Source organism: Hypanus sabinus, chromosome 10 (assembly GCF_030144855.1).
Source record: "Hypanus sabinus isolate sHypSab1 chromosome 10, sHypSab1.hap1, whole genome shotgun sequence".
Taxonomy (NCBI): Eukaryota; Metazoa; Chordata; class Chondrichthyes; order Myliobatiformes; family Dasyatidae; genus Hypanus; species Hypanus sabinus.
The window spans coordinates 12,673,504-12,686,296 of NC_082715.1; the positions used below are offsets into that span (position 1 = coordinate 12,673,504).

At 40.6% G+C, this 12,793-nt stretch overlaps 2 protein-coding genes across 2 annotated transcripts in view; one reads left to right on the plus strand and one right to left on the minus strand.

The window, feature by feature from the left end:
* Nucleotides 1-12,793, minus strand: part of nt5dc1 (5'-nucleotidase domain containing 1) — a 619,201-nt gene that overhangs the window by 356,749 nt on the left and 249,659 nt on the right. The gene's annotated exons all lie outside the window — the stretch shown is intronic.
* Nucleotides 11,513-12,793, plus strand: part of LOC132400241 (collagen alpha-1(X) chain-like) — a 63,908-nt gene continuing 62,627 nt past the window's right edge. Inside the window, exons 1-2 of the mRNA XM_059981220.1 lie at nt 11,513-11,518; nt 12,056-12,179. Of these exons, the coding sequence (XP_059837203.1) occupies nt 11,513-11,518; nt 12,056-12,179 (130 nt within the window). The remainder of the gene's footprint in view (nt 11,519-12,055; nt 12,180-12,793) is intronic.

Here is a 12,793-nt window from a genome sequence, read left to right on the forward strand (position 1 = left end):
CTCCAAAGAGATCATGATCTAGAGTCCATCAAAAGAATTGCTGTCCATCCCAACACTTTGACATCTCAGACAGGCTCTCTCTCACTACAGAGGGAGAGACAGATATTGCTCCTGTTGGTTTTGCTGCTCCAATCTGTTGCATCAGTTCATTGAGCCCCCTGATCACCAGGCTCTCAATATGCTGATCTTTTAACCTACAAGATCAACTAATTTCACCCTCCCATTTTCTTTTATCTATGTCTTTAGTTGTTTCTTAAATGTCCCTGATGTATCTGCTTCTGTAACTGCCCCTGCCAGGGTGTTCTACACACTCATGTCTCTGTGTTAAAACAAAACCTCTGGCATCCCCTCTATGTTTTCCATCATTCACCTTAAAATTTTGCCCTCTCATTTTAGCCATGCCTGCTCTGGGAAGTTATTGGTTGTCCACTCTATCATATTATGCACTTCTATCATGTCACCTCTCATCCACCTTTACTCCAAAGAGAAAAACCTTACCTTACTCAACCTATCCTCATAAGAGATTTTACTCAGTAAGAGTCATTACTCCAGGCAAAATTTTTCAAATATTGCTCTATTTACAAAATCAGCAGTCTTCCTTAAAATAAAAGGATTACCACAGTTATGTAAACCAGATGAGTATTTGGATAGGTATTAAGACAGTGAAACACACTAATAATTGCTCTAATTAATTTCCCTATCAAATATCAGTGTTAACTGAAGCATCTTGAGGTGAACATCTCATGAGTTTGAAACTGCATGATATTGATACACAAAAGCTCATTTCCTACCATTCCTTGATCAGCATTTAATGATTCTATGCACAGATCATACCCATGTTCAGTTCTGGTTGCCTCATAAAAGGAAAGATATGAAGGCTTTAAAGATGGTACAGAGGAGACTTAAAAGGAAGCTGCCTGGATTAGACAGCATGCCTCATGAGGATGGGTTGAGTGAGCTAGGGCTTAACTCTTTGAGTGAAGGAGGCTAAGAGGTGACTTCACAGAAGTGTACAAGATGATTAGAGGTATTTATTGCCTTTCCCTTAGGGTGGAAATGAATAACGTTGGACAACAAATTTTTCATGTGTTGCTTCCTCATAATTCTTTTTGTTTATGATAAATCACTTGAAGCTGAATACAAATAGAGTTTCAGACAACTTGTATCATATAGGAATTTGGAGAAAGAAGGAAAAAAATTGAACATTATGCATTTAATTGCATTATGCTGCTGACGCTGTTCAATAGTTCAACTAAACTTAAAATGTTTTGTTGATGATTTTCATTTGTACTCAGTGTCTTAAACTTCTCGCTTAAGTGTCCTACAATAATCAGCCAGCATTGATGGATCCCAGCCGCCTTGATACATGTTTCTCCATGTCCTGGTGAAACCTTTCACCATGCTTGTCACTGACAGCGCCAAGATTTGCAGGGAAGAAGTCTAAATGCGAATGTAGCAAAATGAATCTTCAGTGACACTTTAGCAAGGTAAGTGGGTAAGTGGACTTTTTTGATTTGTGGACTTGCATTTTTTGAGGAACAGAGACCAAGTCTGTCTGGTTAGTACTTTGCTCTGGGTGTCAGATGTGGGAGTCCTGGGAATCTTCCGGTCTCCCAGATGGCCACATCTGCGCCAGATGCACCAAGATGCAGCTTCTGAGAGACCGTGTTGGGGATCTGGAGCTGTGGCTCAATGACCTACAGCTTATTTGGGAAAGTGAGCAGGAGAGAGATAGGAACTACAAGGAGTTAGTCACCCAGAGGCTGTAGGAGTTAGATAAGTGAGTGACTGTCAAGGAAGGATGGGAAGAGCTCAAATAGCAGAGAGCACCCTGTGGCCATAGACAACATAGAACATAGAATAGTACAGCACAGTACAGACCCTTTGGCCCAAAATGTTGTGGCGACACTTAAACCCTGCCCTCTATATAACTCCCCACCTTAAATTCCTTCATATACATGTCTAGTAGTCTCTTGAATTTCACTAGTTTACTTACCTCCACTACTGACTCAAGCATTGCATTCCACACACCAACCACTCTCTGAGTAAAAAACCTCACTAATTGTTATCTCGCTTTGGATGCTGTTGAGGGGGGTGACCTGACAGAGGATGACCACACCAATTGGGTCTCTGGCACTGAGCCAGGTTCTGTGCTGCAAAAGGGAGAGAAGATGATGAGGAATTTGGTAATGATAGGGTATTGGGAAGGTTTTTAAATCTTGCAGAAGGAAACTGTCATTCGGCAGAGAAAGATGAATTATGAGAGGAAACTGGCAACTAATATCAAAGAGGATACTAAAAGCTTTTTAAGTATATAAGGGTAAAAGACAGTTTAGGGTAGATATAGGACCAATAGAAAATGACACTGGAGATATTGTAATGGGAGACACAGTCTTCACAGTGGAAGACATCTGCAAGCACACTAGACATTCATGGGTATCAGAGAAGTGAGGTATGTGCAGCGAAAATTACAACTGAGAAAGTGCTCAGGAATCTTAATGGTCTGAGGGTGGATAAATCCCCTGGACCTGATGGAATGCACCCTCGGAAGTAGCTGGAGATTTCGGAGGCATTAACAATTATCTTTCAAGAATCGATAGATTCTGGCATTGTACCAAATGACTGGAAAATTGCAAATGTTACTCTGCTATTTAAGAAGGTTGGGAGGCAGCAGAATTGAAACAACAGACCTGTTAGCCTGACATCAGTGGTTGGGAATTCATTGAAATTGATTGTTAGGGATGAGATTATGGAGTACCTGGAGGCACATGACAAGATAGGCCAAAACCAGCATGGTTTCCTGAAAGAAGAATTCTGCCTGACTAACCTACTGTAATTTTTTGAGCAAATTACAAGCAGGGTAGACAAAGGAGATGCAGTGGATGTGGTGTACTTGGATTTTCAGAAAGCAAGTGCACATGAGGCTGCTTAGCAAGGTAAGATCCCATGGAATTACAGGGGAGATACTAGCATGGGTGCAGCATCGGTTAATCAGCAGAAAACAGAGAGTGGGAATAAAGGAATCCTACTTTTGGTGGATGCCAGTTACCACTGGAGTTCCACAAGGGTCGGTGTTGGGACCGCTGCTTTTTATGATGTATGCCAATGAGATAATGGACTATCGGATTAATGGATTTGTGGCTAAATTTACCGATGATACAAAGACAGGTGGGGGAGCGGGTAGTGTTGAGGAAAAAGAAAGCCTGCAGAGAGACTTAGATAGTTTAGGGGAATGGGCAAAAGGAAGGACAAGCCAATGATTGGTTATGAATGCAGACAGAGCAAAGAGCTATATTGAAGCAAAATGTAAAAGGGTGAAGAATGCAGGACTGAAGATGCTGTATTAAAATGTGTGTAGTATTCGGAATAAGTGGACAAGCTCATGGCGCAATTAGAGATCGGTTGGTACGACATTGTGGGCATCACCAAGTCGTGGCTGAAAGAAGGCCATAGCTGGGAGTGTAATATTCAGATAGTTGGTACCTGAAACTTCCTTTCTCTCTGGGTCTCTCTAGAAAACCGTCTTGTTAGCCCCTTGCTAACAGCCACTGGATTCCACAATGATAAACCAACTTTCTCCAGCTTCATCCGTCTAAGGTGCGTACAGCTTTGGTCCCGCCAACTCTGAGAGTTTGAGATGTCTCAAACACCCAAACCCTGGTTTGTGTGAATGCTGTGTGATTTACTATCCCCGGCAAGAAATAATAGATCATACACTGCATACAATTATAAAGAAGTGTATCTAAGAATGTTAATCTTAGCAAGGTTATTAAATGAAAGAAAGAAAAAAACAACAAGAGCCCATACTCTTAAACAGTCAAATGTGCACTGAAGTTGGAACTCATCTTGAACTTGTCTGTCACTCACGCGCTGGACCCTTGGTCTATGTGAAAGCACACACCACCTTCTGACTGTCGCTCGAAATCCATCGCGAACAAACAGGTCTCCTTGAAGCCTTGCATTTGCATGAAGCACCTTGTGCAACAGGGACGGCATCTTCAGCCATTTTTTTTGTCTACTCCCAGCTCCCACCAACAAAGACCTCTCCCTCCAAACTCTATCATTCTACCATCTACAGGGCTGACACCACATTCCTAAGTTGTATAACAAGCATCTTATCTCAACTCAAATCAAATCATGCTGAAAGCAGAACAGATGGCTAAAATGAAATACAGTCAACCTTCACTAATCCAACTACCTGTAATCCGGTTCCTTCGATAATCCAACACTGATATCAAATTTCTTGGACCACCGTACCAATCTGCTGCGCATTGTTTTGGTTGCGCTCGATCTGTACACATGTTGGCACGCTCTTGTAAGCACAGACAGGCAATTCCTGCTTGTTTTCCTGCATTTATTAATATCATTTGCTCTATTTTAGCCCCAATTATGGCCCCAGTGAGTAAAGGAAATGCACCTCATGCTGAGAAGCAAAAAAAATGCACACTATCCATTAAAGATAAGGCTGAACTCTAGAAAAATTTGACAGTGTTGTATCGCTGAAAAGCTTGTGCGAGTGTTACAACATTGGCTCTTCCACAGTGTACGATATAAAGAAACAGAAAGAAAAAACTGCTCAAAGAAACAGATCTGCGTAAGAAAAACAATGAAAAATAGAAGAAGTTCAGAATTAGATAAAGTTCTGATAACGTGGTTTAATCTTCGTGTAAGTGAAGGTGTTGAATTCTCTGGAGATATGGTGAAGGAACAAGCAAAGATGTTCCATGAAGAACTAGGACTAGATTATAACTGTGACTATAGTGAAGGCTAGCTTCATTGGTTCAAGCAGTGTCATGGCTTACAGTTTTGTGCAGTGTGTGGTGAAAAACATTCAGCAGACAAGGAAGCAGCAGCAGAGTTTGTTGAACACAAGGAAGCAGCAGCAGAAACAAAGAAAATAAGTGCAGGAGTAGGCCATTCAGCCCTTCGAGCCTGCACCACCATTCAGTATGATCATGGCTGATCGTCCAACTCAGAACCCTGCACCTGCTTTCTTTCCATACCCCCGATCCCTTTAGCCACAAGGGCCATATCTAACTTCCTCTTAAATATAGTCAATGAACCGGCCTCAACTGTTTCCTGTGGCAGAGAATTCCACAGATTCACCCCTCTCTGTGTGAAGAAGTTTTTCCACATCTCGGTCCTAAAAGGCTTCCCATTTATCCTTAAACTATGACCCCTCGTTCTGGAATTTCTCAACATCAGAAACAATCTTCCTGCATCTAGCCTGTCCAACCCCTTTAGAATTTTATACGTTTCAATAAGATCCTCCCTCAATCTTCTAAATTCCAGTGAGTATAAGCCTAGTCGATACAGTCTTTCTTTATGAAAGTCCTGCCATCCCAGGAATCAATCTGGTGAACCTTCTCTGAACTCCCTCTATGGCAAGAATGATTTTCCTCAGATTAGGGGACCAAAACTGCACATAATATTCTAGGTGCGGTCTCACCAAGGCCTTGTACAACTGCAGTAGAACCTCCTTGCTCCTGTACTCAAATCCTTTTGCTATGAATGCCAACATACCATTTGCCTTTTTCACCGCCTGCTGTACCTGCATGCCCACCTTCAATGACTGGTGTACAATGACACCCAGGTCTTGTTGCATCTCCCCTTTTCCTAATCGGCCACCGTTCAGATAATAATCTGTTTTCCTGTTCTTGCAACCAAAGTGGATAACCTCACATTTATCCACATTAACTTGCACCTGCCATGAATTTGCCCACTCACCTAACCTATCCAAGTCACCCTGCATCCTCTTAGCATCCTCTTCACAGCTAACACCGCCGCCCAGCTTCATGTCATCCGCAAACTTGGTGATGCTGCATTTAATTTCCTCGTTTAAATCATTAATATATATTGTAAACAACTGGGGTTTCAGCACTGAGCCTTGCGGTATCCCACAAGTCACTGCCTGCCATTCTGAAAAGGTCCCATTTACTCCCACTCTTTGCTTCCTGTCTGCCAACCAATTCTCTGTCCACATCAATACCATACCCCCAATACCGTGTGCTTTAAGTTTGCACACTAATCTCCTGTGTGGGACCTTGTCAAAAGCCTTTTGAAAATCTAAATATACCACATCCACTGGCTCTCCCCTATCCACTCTACTAGTTACATCTTCAAAAATTTCTATAAGATTCATCAGACATGATTTTCCTTTCACAAATCCATACTGACTTTGTCCAATGATTTCACCTCTTTCCAAATGTGCTGTTACCACATCTTTGATAACCGACTCTAGCATTTTCCCCACTACCGATGTCAGACTAACCGGTCTATAATTCCCCAGTTTCTCTCTTCCTCCTTTTTCAAAAAGTGGGGTTACATTAGCCACCCTCCAATCCTCAGGAACTAATCCAGAATCTAAGGAGTTTTGAAAAATTATCACTAATGCATCCACTATTTCTTGGGCTACTTCCTTTAAGCACTCTGGGATGCAGTTTGTTGAAGAAACTATTGTGCCAGTTTCAGCACCAGTTACTGATGCTTCACTTATTTTTCAAGATGAAGATGTTGATGATCCTGACAACCCCACACTTGCAGACATGTAACTTTGCCTGAAGGTATATTAAACTTCTCACTTTAGAAACGGAAGTGCTCAACTTTTCCTGTAATTTTACCTGTACCCTTTATTTTAACTGTGCCTGTACAGTATATTACTTAATTAGAATTTCACTTGCTACTCATTTAATATTTCTATTTCATTATTATCTAACTTGTACTGATTTACATGATATTTTAAAGGTACGATGAGGCGGTTAGCTGTTGCTTAATATGATGCTTCTGTAATTCGGCATTTTCACTAATCGGGAACTCCTCAGCTCCCAGTGATGCAGGATTATAGAAGGTCGACAGCAAAGCAGTGAAAATCTTAACCAGAGCGTTACATATGGAAAGGACAGGCAAGATGGCATAGGCGGTGGTGTGGCTCTGGTGGTAAAGGATGGAACTACTTTAGAAAGAGGTAACTTAGGGTCAGAGAATGTTGAATCTTTGTGGGTGGAGTTAAGAAACTGCAAGGGTAGAAAAAAACATCATGGAAACCATATATAGGCCTCCAAATAGCAACCAAGAGGTAGGGTTGAGATTATAAAGGGAACTGGAAAAGGCATATAACAAAGGTAATGAAACCATTTTAATGGGGGGGCCTTCAATATACAAAGGGATTGGGAAAATCAGGTTGGTGTTGGATTGCAAGAGAGGGAATTTGTTGAATGCCTACAAGATGGCTTTTTTGAGCAGCTTGTGCTTAAGCCTTCTCGGGGAAAGGCTATCTTAGATTGGGTGTTGTGTAATAACCCAGATCTCTCTCAGGAGCTTAATCTAAAGAAACTCTTTTGAATACTGTGATCATGATATGATTGAATTCATACTGCAATTGCAGAGGGAGAAGTACAACTCACATGTATCTGTATTACAATGGAATAAAGGGAATTACAGAAGCATGAGAGAGGAGCTTGCCCAGGTGAATTGGAGGAGAATGCTGGCAGGGATGACAGCAGAGCAGAGATAAGTGAAGTTTCTGGGAATAGTTCACAAGGTGCAAGATAGATATGTTCCATAGAGGAAGAAGTTCTCAAAAGGCAGGGGTTGACAAAGGAAGATAAGGACAGCACATAAGCCAAAAAAAAGGGCATATAAGGTAGCAAACGTGAGTGGGATGTTGGATGATTGAAAAGCTCTTAAAATCCAACAAAAGGCAACTAAAACGCTAAAAGAAGGGAAATATGCAATATGACGGCAAACTAGCCAATAATATAAAGCAGAATACTATTATTAACAATGAGGTTTTGTGGTACTTGGAGACTAATAATAAAAGATGTCAAAGTCTCTATGGTTTCTGTAAATGGATATGTTGCCTGACAAATCTGTTAAGAGTTCTTCAAGGAAGTAACTAGCAGGGTGGACAAAGGAGAGGTAGTGGATGTCATTTACTTGGATTTTCAGAAGGCATTTGATAAGGTGCCACACATGAGACTGTTTAATAAGATAAAATCCTATGACATAACAGGAAAGATACTGGCATGGATAGAGGAATGGCTGACAGCCAGAAAGGGGCTTTTCTAGTTGGTTGCCAGTGACTAGTGGTGTTTCTCAGGGGTCAGTATTATGACCGCTAAATTTCACATTGTTTGTCAATGATTTGGATAATGGAATTGACAGCTTTGTGACAAAGTTTGCTGATGATACAAAGATGGGCGGAGAAGTAGGTAGAGCTGAGGAAACGATGTAATTTCAGCAGGACTTAGACAAATGGGAAGAATGGGCAAAAAGGTAGCAGATGGAATACAGGGTTGGGAAATGTATGATATTGCATTTTGGTAAAAGGAGCAATAGTGTGGACTATTATCTGAATGGGGAAAAGGTTCAAACATCAGAGGTGTAGAGTAACGTAGGAATCCTCGGGAAAGACTCCCAGAAGGTTAATTTACAGGTTGAATCTACAGTAAAAAGGGCAAATGCAAATTTGGAATTTATTTCAAGGGGAATAGAATATAAAAGCAAGGAGATAATGCTGAGCCTTTATAAGACATTAGTCAGGCCCCACTTGGAGTATTTGCCAACAGTTTTGGGCTAATTTCTCAGAAAGAATGTGTTGTCATTGGAGAGAGTCCAGAGCAGGTTTATGAGGATGATTACAGGAATGAAGGAATTAACATACAAGGTGCATTTGGCGGCTTTAGGCCTGTACTCACTGGAATTTAGAAGAATGCAAGGATCTCATTGAAATCTACCTAATGTTGAAAAGACAAGATGTGGGTGGATGTGGAGAGGATGTTTTCTCTGGTGGGGGCACTCAATACTAGAGGGCACAGCTGCAAAATTAAGAACAGAGGTAAGGAGGATTTTTTTTAGCCGGAGAGTAGTGAATCTGTGGAATTCTCTGCCACAGACTGGAGTGGAGGACGTCCATGGGTATATTTAAGGCGGAAGTTGATAGTTTCCTGACTGGTCAGGGCATCAAAGGATATGGGGAGAAGGCAAGTGCATGGAATTGAGTAGGATCCAGGATCAGCCATGATGGAATAGCACAGCAGACTTCATGGGCTGAATGGCGTAATTCTGCTCCTATGTCATATGGTCTAAGAAGAAACTGAGAGCATACAACCGAGGACCAAAGGACCAGGTAACATCCTGACTGTTCCATTGAACACCTCGATTGGGGAGGTATAGCTGTAAAGGTGAGTGTTCCTAGAATGTAAGGGCAGAGAGTGGGAGCAGTACAGTTTGAAGGAGTGGCTGAAAGTACTTTATGTGTGTTGGTCCGGATTTCCAGCATCTGCAGAATCTCTTGCTTTCACCTCAGACCCAGCTGCAGTTAGGCCAATTGGCCAAAAATTACCCGGGTATTTCCTGTTCTCAAAAAGCAGAGCTAATCGATGATTACTTACTAACCAGCTGAACATCAATCGTCGGCAATGTGACGGAACATAACACTTGCAATACAATAACCCATGCCTATTGCCAATTTTCACATTTGTTAAGACGACTGACTCCTGTCTCCATTGCAGCCTTGATCCATATGTAAACCAAGAAGGAAGTGAGATGATAATGATAGCACTTACCACAAAGGCAGCACTTGATTGGGTGAGATTTCAAGTCAGTGAAGCCAGTTCATCTATAAGTTACCCAGAGATTGGAGATATGGCTTCCACAAAGGAAAACAACTGTAGTTATTGGACCTCAATCATAGAAACCACTACTGGAGTTGCTCAGGGATGTTCCCCAGACTCAACTATCTTTAGCTACTTCATCAATAACCTTCCTTCAGCATGAGGTCAAATGTCCAGGACTATTGCAGGTACAGGAACAGTTATCACCCTTCAACCATCAAGCTTCTGAACCAGTGTGAATAGAATCATAGAAACCTACAGCACATTACAGGCCAGCCCACAATGTTCTGCTGACCATGTAACCTACTCAAGAAACTGCCTAGAATTACCCTACCGCATAGCCCTCTATTTTTCTAAGCTCCTCAACACTGAACTGATTCCACAACCTTGAGACTTTCAAGGCCTCCACAACTCATGTTCTCAGTATAACTTATTTATGTACTATTGTTTTTGTTTTGTAAGTCTACATTGGTTGTAAGTCTTTGAGTGTAGTTTTTCATTGATTCTACTGTATTTCTTTGTCCAACTGTGAACACTTTCATGAAAATGAATCTCAGGGTAGTATGAGAATAGCTATATGACTTTGGATACAATTGTGAGGGATGACCTACCAGGGGAATTCCACAGAGACTGGGTTATTGGCACTGAGCAAAGAAATACAACACAACAGTCAATCTAACTTAGAAATACAATTGTATCAGTATGAACTAATCAGTCTGATTGCATGATGGAAGAAGCTGTCCTGGAGCCTGTTGGTCCAGGCTTTAACGCTGCAGTACCGTAACTCGGATGGAAGCAGCTGGAACAGTTTGTGGTTGGGGTGACTCAGGTCCCCAATGACCCTTCGGGCCCTTTTCACACACCTGTCGCTGTAAATGTCCTAAATAGTGGGAAGTTCACATCCAGAGATGTGCTCAGCTGTCCCAACAGGTATCACCTGTTCAATGGTGATGGTTTGCACCTGAACCCGAGGGGAACCAATACTCTTGTGAGTAGGTCTTCTGGAGCTGTTAGGGAAGGTTTAAACTGATTTCATGGGGTGGGGTGGGGTGGGGCAACCGGAGTGAAGAGACTCAGGATAGGACTCAAATTAGCTAGTTTGATTATCATATTTAAATCAGTAATTTGTGTAATTTCAGGTAAATCAGCAAATATCAGCAAAGATACTTATCAAACTATGTGAATAAAAGACTTCTAATCTTATAGGGTGGCACGGCAGCATAGTGGTTAGCACAACACTTTACAGTACCAGTGACGCAGGTTCATTGCTGTCTGTAAGGAGTTTGTACGTTCTCCCTGTGACCACGTGGGTTTTCTCCAGGCACTCCAGTTTCCTCTCACAGTGCAAAGACATGCCAGATGGTAGGTTAATTGGTCATTGTAAATTGTCCAGTGATTAGACAAGGGTTAAAAGGGATTTGTTTTCTGATTAGCCAGATGCTATAAGGTAATTAAATGTTAAAAGAAAAACTTACGTGGATTAGATTAATTAAAAACTGAAGAATGTTTTCAGTAATGTCTTTGTGAGAAAGTACTGAAATATTGCAATATGGTCCCTCAGTACTCAGAATTTGAAATATTGGGAAAAAATATTGAAGATTTATCACAAATGCAGAAAACTGTCTGCATAGTAATGTTGGACACCAGTCTGAAAGGAGACAACATACCAGAACAAAACCACCAACCTGATGCATTTTTAAAGTTAAAAGAAAACTGCATAGTTATTACCTCCATTTAAAGGGAGGAGTTTTAAAATTCACAGTTGTCTATGTCGTAGTCTCTCATATATAAGTACCAGCATTTATAATTTTGAAAGCATTTCTGCTTCAGATGTTCCAAGATATCAGGGAATAATTCAATAGGGATGCAAAACTGAAACACGGTTCAGAAGAGAAAACATGCCGGTATGTTGCATTTCAATTTTTAATTATGTTAGCATGCAAAGGAGCAAGACACCTTGTCACAGATTTCAATTAGTTTCAAATGGGTTGGATTACTTTATATCCATATTTCTCCCTTTATAGTTCTCTGCAAATTTATTTTGAAGTGATGATTGGAAACATAGACACTAAGAGAGATATCAAATGAGGTGATGGTTTAATTCATCTGTCATTTGGCCTAATCAAGACTTTTCAAAAATCTATACTGTATCTTATGGATGATGTCTGGAGTAGTGGTGCACTGCCTAAGGTGGTGGCAGAGGCAGATACATTCACAACTTTTAAGAGACGCTTAGATAGGCACATGAATGTGAAGAAAAATGGAAGGATTTGGCCATTGTGTAGGCAGAAGAGATGAGTTTAAATGGCCATTGAGATATATATATATGTTTTATTGTCATTTCAAATTTTCATTTTGATAGTAATCTTCATTATGCCATTAAATATTAATTATTCCATATGTAAGTGATTATAAATAAATTTCTATTAAAACCTTTACAGACTATGTCTTCAAGTATGATTTCAAAGGAAATTGTTGCACTTCTGATGTCTATATCGGTTACCGTGGTTTATGGAGTTGGATATAAAACCTACAATCAATCACCCTATAATACAAAAAGTCTTGGTAAGTTTTCATCTCTTAAGGAAACAACTGTCTGAGATTGCTGTCATTTACACTAATTATAAGATGAACCAATTTCAGCTACTGTACTATGTAGTATAGCCCCAGCTGAAGTTACTAGTTTACAGTCAATCTGGATGATATTTTTGTTTTAAATTTTACATATGATAAGATTTAGTGAAAATGATTCTTCACTCCGCCCTTGCTCAAATGAACTAATAGGTAAGGCACTTACAATTTCACCTCACTCAAATTCTAATTTACGTATTTCCCAGGAAAACCTGAAGATCCTATTCCCAGGAGATTCTCTGATCTCCTAAAAAAATGACTTGAATTATATGAATGAATATAAATAACTTCACATATACATCTTCTGCTGTCTAGTTGGTGGGAGTTCAGAGATTAATATCAAATACAATCAATACCTTTGTTTCGTTTCACAGCAACCCAAAGTATTTTTCTTTAAAGGTTTCCTAATTCTACGAGGTGCATACCTATTTGCCATACAAACAGTTGCTGCTGCTTATGCGGAACAATTGTTTTTTAACCTTGAGCATTCAAGCTCATGAGAGCCTCACCACATGTTTCTGCACGCACCTGGTGAAGAGGCATCCGGC